This window comes from Antechinus flavipes, chromosome 5 (genome assembly GCF_016432865.1).
Source record: "Antechinus flavipes isolate AdamAnt ecotype Samford, QLD, Australia chromosome 5, AdamAnt_v2, whole genome shotgun sequence".
Classification (NCBI taxonomy): domain Eukaryota; kingdom Metazoa; phylum Chordata; class Mammalia; order Dasyuromorphia; family Dasyuridae; genus Antechinus; species Antechinus flavipes.
Window position 1 is genome coordinate 188,153,822 of NC_067402.1, and position 18,268 is coordinate 188,172,089.

The window sequence follows — 18,268 nt, forward strand, 5'->3', positions numbered from 1 at the left end:
TGGGAGGTTGGTTCAAAGTGATGTTTATCCTCCACTTTTCTTCCCCACCCCCACCCAACTTCTGTCCTTTCTCGTGGCCTGAATGACCTTTACTATGGACAGGGTAAGGCAGGCCAGAGAAAAGGGAGAGGATAAGAGGGCAGTCATACTTTAAGGGAGATCTATTTAGTGGCCCAACCTCCCCTAAAATTCTACCTTTTCCCCATCCACCTCACCTTTCCATTGACTTTCACCATCTCCCTCCCCCAAACCTTACATTTTCCCTTTTTCTTGGCCTATTTTCCTGTTTCCTCCAACCCCTTATTCTCATTTTCTTGCCTCCATTTTCCATCAATATTTTCTCATCATTTTTATTTATACTTCCATCTTTACCTAGTATCCTATCTCCCCAATGTATTTCTATTATTCTTCCCTTCTCTATTTTCCCTAACATCTCCCTAGGATTCCTATCTGGCCCTATCTTTTCTTCATTTCCTTTCTGATCTCCTTCATTCTTCCCATGCTATTTTATTTCTCCCATATATTTTCCTAATACTCCCCAAATTTATCCCATCCCTCTCCCACATAGCTGTATCACCCCAAACTTCTCCATCTCCTCACCGTTCAAACTCAGTCTCTCATCTCTTCCTCACATACCCCCATCACCCCCAAACTCCTCCCACCCCCCAATTTCGCCCCCACCCATCTCCAAACTCCTCCCACACTCCCCCATCTCACTCTTACACACCTCATCACCCACAGAACTCCTCTTATACTCTGTTCTCCCCCAACAAACCTCACCCCAAATTTCTCCTACAACCCCCCCACTTCTCCCACATCCACTCCATCGCTGCCTTCCAAACTCCTCCCATGGCTCCCCTCCACTCCCACTTCTCCCTCACATTCCATCACCCCTAAACTCCTTCCAGACTCCCCCTGCCCGCCCCCCTTTTCTTTCTCTCCCCATCTCACTCCTTGCCTACTGCCCTGCACCCCGCTTCTCGCTCTCATCTTCCTCGCTCCCCCTTTCCCTCCCCCCTCTCTCCCTCCTCCTTGCCCCCTCTCTCTCCCTCTCTCTCCTCCTTCCCTCCTCTCTCCCTCCTTCTCCTTCTCTTCCTCCTTTCTCCCATCCCCCTCTCTCTTGCTCCCTCCCTTCCCCTCCTCGTCCCTTCGCCTCCCGCTTTCCTGTGCGAGTCTCCGGACGCGCGGCGGAGCCCGCCCGCAGCCCGCGCCGGCCCGGGGGCCTCTCTCCGGGACACATTTTAGGGGGGGTTGGGGAGCAGGATCGGATCCGAGAGAGGGCTCGGGAGGGGGGCAGCGATCAGCCCAGAAGAGGGGCGGTAAAGCGGAGGGCGGAGGGGAAGAGAAGGAAGAGGAGGAGAAGGAGGAGGAGGAGGAGAAGGGCTCGGGCTCGGGCTCGGAGGGGGCCGGGACCCCGGGCCCGGGAAGGCAGCGGTGTCAGCGGCGGAGGGCCCCGGGAGGGGCAGACTGGGGCCAGCGGGGGCCGGAACCGGGGGGAGGCGGCCGCGGGGCGGGGGGAGCGAAGCAAAGTGGGGAGTCAAGGGCGGGGGGCTTCTGAGGGCGGGCGATCGGCCAGGGGGGATGGGGGCCGCCCCCGCGGGGGCCCGGAGCCGCCGCCGCCGCCGCCGCGACTGAATCCGGGGCGGGGAAAGAGGGGGCCGGGGGAGCCGCCGCCGCCGCCGCCCCCCGGAGCCTTGAGTGCCACCCCAGAGGAGCCTGCCGTCTGGAGCCAGGACCCGGTAAGAGCTGCCGTAGCCCGGGTCCCTAGATCCCCGGTCCCGGGCCTGCTGCACCCCTCCCCCGCCACCCCACCCCTGCTCCCCGCACACCCCACCCCCAGTCGCTACCGCCGGCGTCTCCATTTGTTATTTTCTCCGATTAAGGTTTTCCACCCCCCCCCCTCCACCTTCAACCCCCCCTCCCCTCCTCCCAATGCAGGCACTGCCTGTCCCGAGCGGGGGGGAGGGGGGAAGGAGGGAGGGAGGGAGAAAGAAGGGGAGGAGGGGAGCAGAGGTTGCGGGGAGGGGAGAGGTTGTGGGGTCCCCGAGAACGCGGGGGTGGGGCAACACAGGATGAGGGGGAGAATAGACGAGATGAAAGTGAAAAGAGCTTGGAAATGTCGGGGCTCCGGAAAGGATATTAGAATCTTGGGGGAGGGGGAAGACAGGATCCAGAAGGGGGGGTGGGGTGCAAGGGAGAACAGGGAATGTAAAGAGGGAGAATAGAAGGAAGATGGGGGGGGTCTGTAGGGTGCTGGGGTGAACGCAGAGGAGGTTGGGGAGAAGGTGGGGTAGTAGGGCTGTATGGGGAGGCTCACAAGGAAGATTTGAGGACCCCGGAAAGGTTTTTCAGAGCAGGTAGCTATAGGGGGCAAATGGGGAGGGGGTGTGGTAGGTGGGAAGATGAGATTAAGGATAGACTAAATGAGGATCGAATAAAAAAAGGAGTTGGAAGCCTTTTATAGGCTAGAGAAAATCAGAGATTGGAAAGGAAACTGGATGGTCCTTTCCTCAGGTCAGGTGTTTTTTGGGGGGGCCATGCTTGGCTTTCAATTTGAGAGTGATCTGTACCCTTAGCTTTTCCTATTCCAAATATTTACTAAGTAGAGGGGCACCAGGGTGTGGGAACAGGGTCTCCCCAAAACTCATCAATAAAGTCAGGAGCAAAGAGGGAAAGATCTGGGGTATGGAGGAAGGGAAGCAGGCAGGCTTGGTAGTATCGGAGTCTTCAGATACTCAACCTGATCTTCCCAGCCCCCACTTCCTCAAGGTGCCGTTCTGTACTCAACAGCCATAGCACTGAGCTTCTCTACCATAGCCTGGTCTCTAAAGACCCATGAGGGACTCCTTCCTAATAAGGCCAGACACCTTATAAACCTCTTTCCCTGGAAGGCAGGAGTTGGGGGTGGGCCCAGTGACTTCTTGTTTATGACAACTCTGGAGTACTGGCAGCCAGGCTCCTAGATGAACCCCTGGGGCCTGCTCTCAGTGGGAATCCACTGTTGAGTTTCCATGGCAGTGGCACCTCCAGCTAAGTTTCTCATTTGGTCCGATGGGGTGGTCATGTCTGTGGGAGACTTAAGTTAGCCAACAATTGGTGGCTTTATTCCTTAGGGTTTTATACTCCCACAAACGCCTACCTGGCCCAATTTTGTTCTGGCCATTGGGTTGGGCCTTTTCAATTTGGGCAAGGACTCCACAGAAAGGATCACTCCCTTTGAATCAGTTTTCTCCAGCCTTCTGATGGTCCCTGCCTGCAGTAAAAGTGGAAAATATACATGGATTCGCTGTATTTCTCTAAGGCACAGTGGGTTGAAAGCAGATGAGCTTTTCCAAAGTCATTTCTACCCTTTTTCTATGGCTTCAGGGACTTCAACTAGTTCCACACTGCTCTCCCTCCATTTTCTCATATACTAACTCTCTCTTAGCTCAGAGACCTTTTTCTTTCTAGGCCAACTCCACAATTTTCTCCCATAGTAGAATCTCTACCATTGACTCCACCTCACTTTTCCCACCTTTGTCAGGTGAGAGCTTCCCTGGGGAGAGCAACAGGAAGTGAGTTGCTAGGGTTATTTGTAGGTCAGAAAGCCCTGGTCAATGTTTGGTCTTTACATAGAGGTCACACTGTCATTGGAAAGTTGCTCTAAGGGCTGGTTTAAGTTATCATTCCAGTACAGCCTGATTGAGCAATGAATTTTAGGCCGGGGTCAAGTCTTCCCACCAGGGTCTCCTAGCTTGATCCTCTATCCTTGATCCCCTTTCTACATTGATTCCTCGGGTTTTCCTGTTCTTTCAATTTCTTTGCCTTTGCTCTTTCTCTGTGCTACCCCATCTTTGGCCTCTGAATGTCTCTTTCCCTTCTCTGCCCAGATGATTAAGGCTAGGGAAAAGGTGGCTTGATTTGGTGCTTAAAAAAGAGGTTCATAAATTGAACACCCCCTACTGCTTATCCAACAAAGAACCTTTCGAATGCCTCAGTCTTCAAGGCTGCCATTGGTGTGTACTCCAACTTGATTTTATTTGTATAAACATCAGGAATGAGGACACACAACTGATGCTACCTCTGCCTAATTTGAGGAGCTGAGGAATAAAGTTCTGATAGTCAAGAACCAAAAATACCAACAGAAATAGGACCATTTAGAGTGGAGATGACATTTGGCAAAAAGATTCCTCTTTGTGTTTTGGGTTTGAAATTTTCCTAGTCCCACCTAGTATCTGATTTACATTTTCTAGGTTTATATCTAGTATTTTGAAAACCAAATTAAAAAACCCTTAAAAATTAATTGGCAGGTTGAAGGTAAGAAAGACATAATCCAGCTGCTAAACATCAGATTATAGCATTAGGTGACTTTGGGCAAGGCTTGGTATTCTTTTCTAGGCCCATTTTCCCCGTCTATAAAATGAGATGAATCCTATTCATTCTTCCTGGTTTGAGAAAGGTAGAGTGAAGCAGAAGAACATCTGATAAGTAGGTGCTCTTATCCTTTGGCCTAAGATGCTATGGGATTTTAAAGATGTTGCCTGAGGGGGGTGGGGAACTTTGTCTCCTTTCATAGACCAGCAAAGATGGAAAGGAAAATAATTTCTTTAGATTCTAAAGGGCTTCCTTTTTATTTCCTTCAGGCAAGGGCCTGAAGGTCAATTGCCTAGATTGAGCAGCTACTCTAAAATCCCCTATTTGAATGGCAGATGGATAACTAACTTTTATATACCTTAAGCTTTCAAAGCACATTCTTATAAGCTTTAGAAGCAGATGGTACAAGTATGATGCCCATTTTACAGATGAAAATGAGACTAGGAGAGCTATTACATAGCTAGTAATTGATGGCACTGGAATGCTGGGAAAGATGGTATGATTTCGTAGGACAAGGCTAATGGAGGAAATAAGTTACATTTAGGGGAGGATATAAATCTAAAAATATTTAGGTGAAAAAATATTTAATTTTAAAATATGAAATTATGTTTGATTATTGGAAGGCTTTATTACTGGTTATGAAGTTTAGAACTGGAAGAGACCATAGGGTCCATTGAGATCAACTTCCTCTTTTTACAGATAAGGAAACTGAGGCAGGCAGAGGTTAAGTGACTTGTCATGGTCACACAGCTAGTAAGTGTCTGAAGCAGGTGGAAAGGTATGATCTACAATTTTTATGGGTATGCAGACTTATTCTAACCCTTTGATTGCTCGATTGCAAATGTGTACTATTGGCCAATGCTATGAGGGGAACTCATTGTGGAATAGGTTCATTTCAGCTCAAATATAGTCATATTTGACCAAGTGTAAGGGTTGATAAAATGCAGTAAAAGGTTGAGATTTGTGATCAGGGGTCTGAGTCTACAAATATGAGTATGTTCACCAAAGGTGCATCCATCTCTCCTTCCCCTGCCCCCAATATAGCAGTTCATTCTGTTTACTTCCTCTCTGGCTTTGGGAACAGAGTTGAAATGGTTCTAGAAACTTTTTCAGATCCCATCAGGTTCTGTTTTTCTCCCCCTTTCCTCCCCTCCTTCTCCCCCAACCAGAATCATCCCTTCAGGTCTCATTTATTACTGGTTCCTTCACACCCCTTTAGGGAGAGTGAAGAGTGAGCCAGGCTTGTCCTTAGGACTAGGGTTTCCTGCTTCAAAGTAGCTTCCTTGGTGATGGGAAGATTACTGTTAGCACATCTTCCTCACATATAGGTATGGCCCTTTTATCTGACGGCAGATAAAGGTGATTTTCATCATGTCCATCCATCAGGGTCTCTATGGAATGGCACAGGACACCCAGTATCTTGTAAATCCCAACTGTTTGTTGCTTAGCACCTCAGCAGAAGGCATTTCAAGAGGTTCTCAGTAACTTTAGGAAGTGCAAGGATATGCATAGTATCGTGCATATTTTTTCCAGTTCATCTTTCACCTTAAAAATTACCATTAGTATGAAGCCCAAGCAGTCTTTTTTCAGATAAATACGATTTTGTCACAGTTAGGCCAGCTGGGTTCCCTTTTAGGATCCTGGTCTCATTTTTGTGGTTTTGATTTTTTTTCCCCCCTGACAGGCCTTGTTGGAAGAGATTCTAGGAGTATTTTCATTCTGAGGCTTCAGCCTCAGGTGTCTACACTTGAACCCTGGGAGGGCCTGCTTCCTGCTCAGGCCTAAACTGTGGGGAAGTTGGGGGTAAAACAGCCATTTATGTATTCAGCCGCCCAGGCAGAGGAGAATGGGGTCTCCACAGCCTGAAGAATGAAGACTCGACAGAACAAAGATTCAGTGAGTGACAGCTGAACTGGGGGTGTGGAAGTAAAGGAACTAGGGAGGCAAGACTTGAGTTTAGGGGTCAGGGAGGCAGGTTTGGGACTATGGGAATAAAGTGAGGGCGAGAGGCAAGGAATTTAACCTGGTCCCTTCTCTCCCTAAGATGTCAATGAGGAGTGGACGGAAGAAAGAGGCCCCTGGGCCAAGGGAAGAGCTGAGATTGAGAGGCCGGGCCTCCCCTGGTGGGGTCAGTACCTCCAGCAGTGATGGCAAAGCTGAGAAATCCAGGCAGACTGCCAAGGTATTCTGTCCCTGGGGCCCTCTGGTTGGGGGGGAAAGAGGGTAGGAGGGAGGTGTTCCTTTCTTGCAAAGGGGTGGAGTCAGAGCCTAGGACTTGTAAGGTATGATACAAAAAGGGAATTATGGGATCTGAAAAGTAGCTCTCTTCAACAGAAGGCCCGAGCAGAGGAGTGCTCCACCCCAAAGACCAGCAAGCAGGGTCGTAATGAGGAGATCTCAGAGAGTGAAGGCGAGGAGACAAATGCGCCCAAGAAGACCAAAACCGAGGTAGGAGTCTACTTGCCCTCATCTGACTCCCACTAGCTAGGTTGCTCTCTTAGGTCCTCTTTGGTTCTCCTGAGGAACAGTCAACAAAATTTAATCTAATAAATATTTATTAAATCCTTCCAAGTTCCAGTCTTTGAGATACAAAGTCAAAAACAAAAAGTCCCTGCCCTTTTGGGTGCATAGGGAAAGGAACACACACACAAAAAGTTGTACAATGAAAATAAAGCACAAACTGGTGGTGAGAGGAAGGAGGTAGCACTAGAATTGAGTCTCTAGGTATCTGGATAGATAAATGCTCCTCCTCAGAGGAAGAAATGAACAGATACATTCCAGGAATACAGAGTTGGAAGACAAGGAACAAAGGAGAACCCAGATAGCAACCTTACCCAATAGAGCCTGGCTTATTTTTCAGGTCCTCATTCTTTCCTTGGGTGTGTGTGTAAGGTTTTAGGAAGCTTTCCTATGAGAAATAAGAGAATATTTAAAAGGTGCTCTTTCAAATTTAGGAGCATGGTGTCAGGATAACAAACTGAAGGGGTGATCATAAATGAAATACCTTATATCAGATCTTGTTAGGGGTATTCCCAATTAGGAATACAACCAAACAATCCTTATTCTCAAGGGGTTTATATCAAGTCTAAATTACATAAAAATGGAGTCATTAATAAAATCTAATTTTGAAGGGTGGGCCCAGAGTTGGGAAAAGTTTCATGTAAGTCATTTGATTCTATCAGGAAGGAGCAAGAGAAAGGGGATTAGGGAAGAGGATAAGCATTTATATAGTCTATTATGTGTTTGAAAACATCTTTTACAAATATCTCATTTGATTCTTAAAGAATAACTGTTTTACACTTGAGGCAGATGTGACTTCCCCAGAATGGAACAAGTATCTGAGGCCAGATTTAAATTCAAGTTGATTCCAGGCCCAGTACTCTCTCTTAGTAAGACACAGAGACAGGAAGTGAAGTGACATAAAGGAAGAAGAAAGGCCAGCTGGGTTATTAGATCTAAGACCGAAGGAGCAAGAGTGATGGACAAAGAGGTGGAAAAGAGAGGTCAGGGTCAGGTAGTGAAGAGCTTTAAAAATTAAACATGTTTAATCCCAGAGGAAATTTGAAGATACTGGAATGCATTGAATAGGGAAGTGATGTGATTGGATCAGAGATAAGGAAAAACTATTTCAGGGACCTGGAATATACTGAATTGAGAAAGATTGAAGTGCATAAAGAAATAAAAGAGAATGGCTATGATTTAACAAAGACAAGGAGTAGCTGGGAGAATTGGCAACTGAAGGATAGTTGATAGAGGGTAACCACTTCCTTTCCCTCCCAGCCGGAGCTGCCAAGGCCACAGTCACCCTCTGATCTAGACAGCCTGGATGGCAGAAGTTTGAATGATGATGCCAGCAGTGATCCAAGGGACATTGACCAGGACAACCGAAGCACATCCCCTAGCATCTACAGCCCTGGAAGTGTGGAAAATGATTCTGACTCATCTTCTGGTTTATCCCAGGGTCCTGCCCACCCTTATCATCCTCCCCCACTCTTTCCACCCTCTCCCCTACCCCCAGATAGCAATCCCCGTCCTCCAGAGCCTGGCTTTGAACCTCACTCCTCAGTGCCGGCCACTGACTACCACTCTACCATGGAGTCCCCAGGTCCTCGGATGTTCCAGGCCCCATCTGGGCCCCCACCTCATTCACAGCTCTATTCTGGGGGAACTGGAGGGGGCATCTTGTCTGGGCCCCCATTAGGTCCCAAGGGGGGAGGGGCTGCCCCTCCTGTGGGGCCTCCTAGTGGAGCTAAACAACACCCTCCACCCACTACCCCCATTTCGCTATCAGGCCCTGGATCAGGTGGACCACCTCCTAAACCACCTCCCACCCCTGGGGGGGTGGGTAATCCACCTCCTGCTCCCCCAGCCCCATTTCCCCATGTGGCCCCCAACCTTCCTCCTCCACCCGCCCTTCGGCCCCTCAATAACGCCCCAGCCTCATCTCCTGGCCTTGGGGTCCAGCCACTGCCCGGGCACCTCCCTTCCCCCCATGCTATGGGGCAAGGCATGGGCGGACTGCCCCCTGGCCCTGACAAAGGCTCCAGCTTGGCCCCCTCCCCTCACCCCATCCCTCCTGTGTCTTCCTCTGCCCCAGCCCCCCCCTTGAGGTATCCCTATGCCTCCTCCTGCAATTCCGCTGCCTCTTCCAGTTCCTCCTCTTCCTCCTCGGGGCCTCCATACCCTGCCTCCCAGGCGCTGCCCAGTTACCCGCACTCCTTCCCGCCGCCCACCAGTCTGTCAGTCTCCAGCCAGCCCCCCAAATATACCCAGCCATCACTGCCCTCACAGGCCGTGTGGAGCCAGGGCCCCCCTCCGCCCCCTTACGGCCGACTCCTGCCCAACAACGGCAACGCCCACCAGGCCTCCTTCCCCGCGCCCAATTCGGGCCAGGGTGGGGGCCACCCCCCGGGACCCCCGGCACACCACCACCACCAGCAGCAGCAGCAGGGCCCGCCGCCCCCCCAGCAGCAACAGGCTGCCCCACAGCAACAGCATCCCCCGCCGGGGGGTACCGCGGCCCCGGCCGCCCCCGGGCCTTACCCGCATGGCCTTGAAGGCAGCTCCCACCACAGCCATCCCTATTCGCTGTCCCCGTCCCTGGGACCCCTGCGGCCATTCGCTCCCGGGCAGGCACACCTGCCCCCGCCCCATGGTCAGGGCCCAGGCCCGGGCCCAGGTCCCTATGGTAGCCAGGTGGGCCCGGGCGGCGGCGCTGCTGTCACAGCCACCCCATCCTCGTCTTCCTCTTCGACCTCATCCTCGTCCCAGGGGCCCTACCCTTGCTCGCACGCGTCGCCCTCCCAGGGCCCTGCCGGGGCCGCCCCGTACGCCTTCCCGCCGGTCACCTCGGCCTCGGCCACGCTCTCCACGGTCATCGCCACCGTGGCCTCCTCCCCGGCCGGCTACAAGACGGCCTCTCCTCCCGGCCCTCCAACCTACGCGAAGCGGGCCCCATCCCCAGGGGCCTACAAGACCTCCACGCCGCCGGGCTACAAGCCAGGCTCTCCCCCAGCTTTCCGTACGGGGACCCCACCAGGTTACCGTGGGGCCTCACCTCCCGCCGGTCCTGGGGCTTTCAAGCCGGGTTCTCCAGCCGTCGGGCCCCCCGGACTGCCCGCGTTACCCCCGGGCCCGGGCGCCGCCACGGCCACCGCACCCCCGCTCAGCGCGGCCCAGATCAAGCAGGAGCCGGCCGAAGAGTACGAGGCCCCCGAGAGCCCCACGCCCCCAGCCCGAAGCCCCTCGCCCGCACCTAAGGTGGTGGATGTGCCCAGCCACGCCAGCCAGTCGGCCCGGTGAGCGGCAGGGCTGGGTCCTTGGTCAGCCCAAGAAAGAAGGGGTGGGGGAGGGGATGTCTGAAGTGGGGAAAGGATGCCTTGTACAGGGCTTGGGGCTGAGCCGCGCGCGTGCGCGCCTCCTCACCGCCTAACAGGTTCAACAAACACCTGGACCGCGGCTTCAACTCGTGCGCGCGCAGCGACTTGTACTTCGTGCCGCTCGAGGGTTCCAAGCTCGCCAAGAAGCGCGCGGACCTGGTGGAGAAGGTGCGGCGCGAGGCGGAGCAGCGGGCGCGCGAGGAAAAGGAGCGGGAGCGGGAGCGGGAGCGCGAGAAGGAGCGCGAACGCGAAAAGGAGCGCGAGCTCGAACGCAGCGTGGTCAGTGGCTCACGCCCGCTAGGGGCTCCCTCTTTCCTTCCCTTCCTTGCGCGGGCTGGGGGGTGGAGGGTGGGGGTGATTGAGAGGAGGGCGCCGGAGTCACACTGCCACCTGCAGGGGAGGAGGAACCATTGCAGCTCGGGAGATGGGATCCCTAGACCAGGAGGAGTTCTTCTATCTAGGGAATGGGTCGGACCTGACCATCTGTGCTCGGTAGCAGAGACGTTCTTGGGATAATAGCGATAATGAGAGCTAGTGTTTATGTAGCTTTACAGGTTCCAATTCATTTGGTCTTCGACGACCATGGGAGGTGGATGTTATTATCCCCATTTTACAGAGGAGCAAACTGAGGCAAATGAGTTAAATGCTTTATCCAAGACGGCACCACCGCTCCATCGAGCTGCCCCTAGAGCACCTTTTCTGGCACTATCCTGTGAAGTAGTCTACACCATGATTACTGCCAGCTCCAATTTAGAGATGATAAAAATGATTCCCCTTTAGGTCCTGTTAGTGCTCAGTGTCTGGGGCCCATACCTGATTTGTTGTATCCTTCCCAAGATTAAGATTCCCAGGGAAATAAATCAGGGAGGAGTTTGGGAAATCCCCCTGCCAGAAAATATCCTCTCTTACTGCTTTATCATCTCCCCCTGCAGAAGCTGGTTCAAGAGGGCCGTGCCCCAGTGGAGTGCCCATCCCTGGGCCCAGTGCCCCACCGCCCACCCTTTGAGCCCGGCAGTGCAGTGGCCACAGTGCCCCCTTATCTGGGGCCTGACACGCCCGCCCTGCGCACGCTCAGCGAGTATGCTCGGCCCCATGTCATGTCTCCCGGTAACCGGAACCACCCCTTCTATGTACCCCTGGGTGCGGTGGACCCGGGGCTCTTGGGCTATAATGTCCCAGCCCTCTATAGCAGTGACCCAGCTGCTCGGGAACGGGAGCGTGAAGCCCGGGAACGTGACCTTCGAGACCGCCTCAAGCCTGGCTTTGAGGTGAAGCCTGGAGAGTTGGAGCCTCTGCATGGGGTCCCTGGGCCGGGCTTGGATCCCTTTCCTCGGCATGGGGGTCTGGCCTTGCAACCCGCCCCACCTGGCCTGCACCCCTTCCCGTTCCACCCAGGCCTAGGGCCCTTAGAGCGGGAGCGGCTGGCTCTGGCAGCTGGGCCAGCCCTGCGGCCAGATATGTCATATGCAGAGCGGCTAGCAGCTGAAAGGCAGCATGCAGAGAGGGTGGCAGCCCTGGGCAATGACCCCCTGGCCCGGCTGCAGATGCTCAATGTGACTCCCCATCACCACCAGCACTCCCACATCCACTCCCACTTGCATCTGCACCAGCAGGATGCCATCCATGCAGGTGAGCACTGTGCTCCAGATCTCTTGTGTTCTCTTCCCCTCTCTACATCCTGCTCAGCTAGTGAACATCTCTCTAAAGTAAACCTTCTCTACCCCACCACAGCTCCCTCTCCATGTTTTCTCCTACCCTGGCACCTTCCATGTCTTGTTCCCAGCCTTCTGCTCCTGTCCTTGTTCCCCATCCCACATTCTCCATGTACCTGTAAGGGCACTTCCATATAAGAGTTTCACTTAGCTACGTTTATAAACCCATCACATCTTCACTTGCTGGTGAAAACCCAACTTTTCTCAATTTCTACTTTTTAAATATAACTTTTATGGATATAAAGTTATTTTGTAACTCCAAAATCCTATTCTGCCCTCCCCAACTGAACTGAAATAATTTTCATAAGCAAAACAAAACAATACATTGGCCATGACTGAAAAATATATGCTTTATTCAAACTAGTCCACAGAGCTCTTCTCCGAGAGTCTGGAGACATCTCTTCCTGACTATATCCCCCCTTTCTATTCTCTTTCCTATCACTTTCAACAAGATTGGTCAAATGCTCATTGTGGACTAAACGGAATATACCAGAAGATACTGATTCTCTTTCACTCCCTTTCCCAAGATTATCAGTGATTGGGGAGGGAAGGGGGACCTTTGTGTTTAAGGGGCTAATATTACAGAGAAGAGTGAGACTTGTGTGTTTCCCTTCTCTTGCTTCCAGCTGTCTCATCTTAAACCCGGGGATGCAGCCTTTGTCCCTGCCCATCTCGCCAGTCCCTCCAGCCTGTCCATTGCCCATCAGCTTTGTCCCTTTTCTAAGCCCCCCTCCTCTTATTTCACCCCATTCCCATCTCTCTCTGGGTCTATTTCCTTTCCTGAAAGCCACCTGGCAGTTTTGCTTTCCTGGCCTCTTTCTTCACATGTCCCTCTTCTAGTTAATCACTTTTCTTTTTCCAAGCCTGGCCTCTTCCTTTCTAGCTTTACCCTGACTCTTCTGGCACCTAGTGACTTCATCTGGCACAGTCTAATTGTGCTGCCCATCCTCTCTCCCTGTGTCTCCAGCCTCTGCCTCTGTGCATCCTCTTATCGACCCTCTGGCCTCAGGGTCCCATCTTACCCGGATCCCCTACCCGGCTGGGACCCTCCCGAACCCCCTCCTGCCTCACCCCCTGCATGAGAATGAGGTTCTCCGTCACCAGCTCTTCGGTAAGGAAGCTCGGTGGATGGGGAAAGGACGAGGTCCCTAGAGAAGGAATGGGGAAAGGAAGAGCTAAAGCTGACTAGAAGGGAAGAAGAAATGCTTGGAGGAGATGGGGGCAGTGTGGGGGAAAGCCAGCTGACGGCTGTTTCCCCTTTTCTCCTTCCCACTTTCTTCTGTCTAGCCACCCCTTACCGGGACCTGCCAGCCTCACTCTCAGCCCCCATGTCGGCGGCCCACCAGCTGCAGGCCATGCATGCGCAGTCTGCCGAGTTGCAGCGCCTGGCCCTGGAGCAGCAGCAGTGGCTACATGCGCACCACCCCCTGCACAGTGTGCCGCTGCCTGCCCAGGAGGACTATTACAGGTACGCAGTGTGGGCAGGGCTTTGGGGCTGGCTGGGACTGGAGCTCCCCGACCCCGAGAGCAGCAAGGGGGTCCAGTCAGCGAGCCATTTGTAAACACTCACTGGGTTCCGGAGCCTGCCAAGCACCAGGGACACCAGGAGAGGCAAAAGTAGCCCTTCACCTCCAGAGAAGTCACAGTCAGACACCTTTCAAACCAATATGGAGGCAAGGCCCTGATTTATCCCCTCTGTCCCAGCAAAGGTTCTTATGTAAGTGAACCCCCAGAAATAATCGTCCTCACAAGAGCTGTTAGCTGGATCCCTGCCACTCATCTGTTCGGAAAAAGGGGGGCATCATTTCTCCCCCTCCTTTGAGCTCTGAATCTGAGTCTCCAGATCGCCCCTATACTTCTCCACACACAAGCCCCTCCCAACCTGAGGGTAATGCATTGTTTTCTGTTTCCCATTCCTTTCCTCTCCTGTTTCTTTCCTTATCCCATTTTCAGTCATCTGAAGAAGGAAAACGACAAGCCTCTGTAGAGCACCAGCTGTATACCCTTGTGATGGGACCAGCAGGAGGGGAGGAGAGCCTTCTCTGGCAGAGCCAGGCAGTGCCAGAGGCACCCCCCCCCCGAAAATGAAGAAGCCCAGCCAAGAGAGAAGACAGAAGTTGGGGGGTGGCCCTGGCTGAAGCAGGGGGGGCGGGGGGAGAGAGGTGGTGAGAGGCAAATGCGCACAGCAGCACGGGCCAGGATTCCCCTTCCTTGTTTCTCCTGCCCCTCCCAGCTTTCTGGGGGGGAGCAGTTGCCCCCTCCTCTCCTCCCCTTCTTTGATGTGATTATTTCATCTGTTAGACGTGGCTGTTTTGCGTAGCATCGTGTGCTGCCCCGCCCCTTCCCCAACCTGTGTGCAGCGCGCCTCCCCTATTGTATACCCCCCACAATTCCTCCCCCACATTAATAATTTATATATATATAAATATCTATATGCCACTCTTTAAAAAAAAAAAAAAAGGCCCTAACCAAAACCAAACAACAAAAAAATCCTCACAACCCCCCAGGATGCCTAAGGCTGATTATTTGAGGGCCTGAGGGTGGGGTGACGGGCTGTCACGTGGGATAGGACTGGCAGTCGGAAGATGCTGGAGGTGGGGATGGGCTAGCACTACAGGGCTTTTTCCTCTGCACACAAAAAAAGTCACTTTGAGAGGGCTTTCGGGAGGACATTTAGGTCAGCAGAGGCCCGGGCGGGAGGTCTATCAGATGACCATCAGTTTTCCCTTTTGCTTTTCTCAAAAAATACAGAGAATCTAGTTTACGGATCAGGAAACGGGCCCTGAGAAGGTCAGTGGCAGTGCCTGCAATTGCACGCCACCTCAGTAACTGGGAGTGAAGGCTGCGGCTCCTGCCCCACCGAAGGCGGGCGGGTGGAACAGGGTGGGGGAAGGGCCGCGACGCGCCAGGGTCCGTGGCAAAAGCTCTCCCGGCGCCCGAGTGAAAAGGGTTGGGAAGCGCTGTTGGAAGAATGGTGCTCAGACAACTCTCGATTAGTTTTCCTGAAGCCGGCCACGCAGCACCCCGAGTTCGGGGTCAGGAAGCAGTTAGCCCAAAGCGAAAGTTTCGCGAGCTTGCCAGCTTCCCCAGGGTTACTAAGGCTGCCTTTCTCCCTGGCTTTCCGTGACGCGGTTGCCTTCTGACTCGAGGGGGTGTGCCTGGACTCTTTATCCAATCAACACCAAGAGTATTTGCATAGAATTTTATCAAAACTTTAATGACTTTGGAAAGCAAACGTAGGTATATTACCTTAAATCACAGGTCCTAGTAGGTAGATCTACTTTATTTCCACATAACTTAGGGAAGAAGATGATTTAAATAACGACTTTCTCTCCTCACCCTCACCGAAAGTGGAGTCCCTTAATACCCTCAACTCACTGCCGATGTTACTCGGGCAGTGTTACAGCTCTTTTAGAATTTGTCTAGTAGGTTTTCCGGTATTCACCGGGAAGCCCTCAGTATATGTTTACGAAAAGAGCCTCATTTTGCAAGTATTCAGGGCTATTTGATGCCTTGTTGCTAGGTAGCCGGGCTCGTGGGTAGGAGCTGCGTATACTTCTGCTTCCGCCCTGCAAGCCCGGTAGCTGGTAACAAATTCGCTGCGTGTAGGCCTTGAATGCTGATGCGTAGCTTCCGGGAGCGGAGAACAGCTTCCTCTCTCGGAGCGTGGCGACCGCGGCTTCTGGAAGCTAGTGTTTAGCGTGCAACTCTCGTTCGTAGCCCATGGCGTCAGGTCCCGCGCAACCCGCGGCCTTGAGCGCCGAGCAGGCTAAGGGTGAGCGTTGGCCGGTAGGGGATAAAGGGGAAGGGGAAGGAAAACCTATGGAGGAGGTTACTCAAATGAAGGCACTGACGGGTAACCCGGGGGAGTGGGGTGAGGGGGTGGTGTAGTGGGGACTCACTCTCTGAGTTTCTCGAAGCTCTTTGGATTTACTATCGGCTGTGGAAGGGGGGTGGTTGTGGGGGGTAACGCTTGCTGGGGGAGTAGTTGGGTTTGCCTCCTTCTTACAGTCCTTGCTGCTCTCTGCCCTTCTCTCCCTGCGCATCCTCCCTCCTCCCCCTTCTATACACCTGGGCCGGGGCAGTGGTCCTGGCTGAGGTCATCCAGGCGTTCGCAGCCCCGGAAAACGCCGTACGTATGGAAGAGGCTCGGGACAATGCTTGCAATGACATGGGCAAGATGCTGCAGTTCGTGCTTCCCGTGGCTACGCAGATCCAGCAGGAGGTCCTCAAAGCCTACGGCTTCAGCTGCGATGGGGAAGGTGGGGCTGGCTAGGCCTGGCCTATCCGCATCGGGGTGGGAATGGAGTGCGGTGCCGGGGCGCGCGCGGGGAGGGGGCTTCCGGAAAATGGAATTAGCTAATTATGCTAGGCCGGTGATTTTATTTGTTCGGGGAGCTCCACCGGTGCCGAGTCGTCCCTCCCTAGTTACTCCATCTTCGATGCCTGAGGGCAGTAAACCCTGTGAAATGACCTACGCAGGGGTCGCCCGACTCGTCTGCAACGTTCCTGAAGCAGGACCCGAAATCCAGGTCTTTCAGATTTTCAGGCCTGTCTCTTTTCTATGATTGCCTTTCGTTTACTTTATTTTTTAAAAATACTCTTAAACGAAAATAAAGAACGATAAGTATATTTTACTTAGATTACAGCTTTTAAAAAGGAGGCGTAAAATACGTTCTCCAGATGATAGCACACCCAAGTTAATGATGGAAGGGGGGTAGAAAGGAGGGGCCCGGGAGCTGAGGACCTGCTTGAAAGTGTTGTCCCCTCTTCGGACACGCGGGGGCAGCCAGGATTGGAGCTCAAATGTTCCTTTCCCCTTCACCTCGCTCGGGGTGGCTTCTAGATTTCTCCTTTATATACTGTTCAGCAGCCAGGGTTCAGCCAACCTAGACCTTGGCCCTAAAAGATTAGGAGGTGAGATGTGCAAAGTGAGAGAGCGCTAATTCCCCTGATCGGTACACGGGTGGAATAGAGGTTTGTGTGTGTGTTCCACTGTATATAGAAACCCTGCTCCATTCATACTTCCCTGCACCAGGATGCTCCATTCAGTTGTTAATTTTTCCCTTTAAGGGAAAATTAGTCACTTCCCTCCTTCCTTCCCTCAAGAGTTTAGAAATCCCTTCACTTCTGGGTTATGTATGATATGGAACAGGAAGTGACTTAGTGTAATCTCCACCCCATTGGAGGTGGAGAAGGGATGATGAAAGCTTGTAATGCATTGTGGGGTTTGACCCTGTCAGCTACTACTCTTTGTCCGTCTTGGCTCTGGAGACATTTAGGTGACGGGGAAAAGCCAGAGGAGATGGTTTACTTTTTCACATAGCTGCCTCCAATCAATAAGAGAAGCCAGTGTGTGGACAGAAATTATGGGCTTGACTTCTCTTATTTTTAGGTGTCCTGAAGTTTGCCAGACTGGTGAAGTCCTATGAAGCTCAAGATCCTGAGATTGCCAGCTTGTCTGGGAAGTTGAAGGCCCTGTTTCTGCCCCCTATGACTCTGCCCCCCCATGGGCCTGGATTAGGGGGCAGTGTGGCAGCCTCCTGAGGGAGTACCTGCCCCAACATGACTTATCTGGAGGGGAGGCACACGAGTCATCCCCGAACTGCTGGTGTCCCTGGAGGATAATAAATATTGCTAATTCTTGGTCTCACCGTCTTGCCAGTTGTTACTGTACAATTTCTTAGGCTTGCTCACTTGAGTGATTTCTACATTCAAACAAAAAACTTGCTGAATCTTTCAAAATGATCAGGCATTCTCCCTGCTCAACCCCTAACTCCCAGATACATATATTCGATTCAATTCAGTAAACATTAAGGACTTGTCCAGTGCCAGGCACTGTGCTAAGTAAGCACTGGGAATTTTTAAAAGGGGGGGGAGGGAAACAGTCCCTGCCTTCAAGGAGTTTATAATCTAATGGAGAAGACAAATGCAAACCAATATACACAAAGTACAGGATAAATAGGAAATAATTAAAATGACCACTAAGGAACATGTTAGTGAATCACAGTACAAAGAAAAGCAGAGTTCTCCTAGGAAAAGAAGCAGGACCTTATTCCCATCCAATCAATTATTTCCCTAGGTATACGTTGATTAAACCCTGATTCTGGAAAATAGATTGAAATCTTTGTGGAAAAAAGCATTAGGCTGAGGTCTATTACAGGTAGAGTGGAGAATGAAGTAGAAGATGTAGAATTGTAGTTAGAGGAGGGATAGATTTATAAAGTTCGATCTTAATTTGATACCTATGTTTGGACTCTGCTATTTAACTGCAAATTTAAGCCATCTTCTCAACTCTGGGCCTCAGTGTTTCCATCTGCACTA

General features: G+C 52.2%; 2 protein-coding genes and 1 non-coding gene across 3 annotated transcripts; all 3 read left to right on the plus strand.

Moving 5' to 3' along the window:
* Positions 1–1,628: 1,628 nt before the first annotated feature.
* On the plus strand, positions 1,629–14,448 carry ATN1 (atrophin 1). The gene is made up of 10 exons (XM_051963310.1): positions 1,629–1,739; positions 6,038–6,249; positions 6,398–6,535; positions 6,688–6,801; positions 8,134–10,151; positions 10,289–10,511; positions 11,165–11,861; positions 12,912–13,055; positions 13,232–13,412; positions 13,898–14,448. The coding sequence occupies exons 2-10, from the start codon at positions 6,223–6,225 to the stop codon at positions 13,929–13,931; spliced, it is 3,576 nt and encodes a 1,191-aa protein (XP_051819270.1). The 5' UTR covers positions 1,629–1,739; positions 6,038–6,222; the 3' UTR covers positions 13,932–14,448.
* Positions 14,449–15,339: 891 nt separating this feature from the next.
* LOC127539500 (U7 small nuclear RNA) lies at positions 15,340–15,401 on the plus strand. The gene has a single exon (XR_007947935.1). It is a non-coding gene; the product is annotated as a U7 small nuclear RNA (small nuclear RNA).
* Positions 15,398–17,597, plus strand: C5H12orf57 (chromosome 5 C12orf57 homolog). Its single transcript, XM_051963338.1, has 3 exons — positions 15,398–15,719; positions 16,030–16,206; positions 17,340–17,597. Exons 1-3 carry the CDS (start codon positions 15,668–15,670, stop codon positions 17,489–17,491), a joined length of 381 nt encoding a protein of 126 aa, XP_051819298.1. The 5' UTR covers positions 15,398–15,667; the 3' UTR covers positions 17,492–17,597.
* Positions 17,598–18,268: the final 671 nt, after the last annotated feature.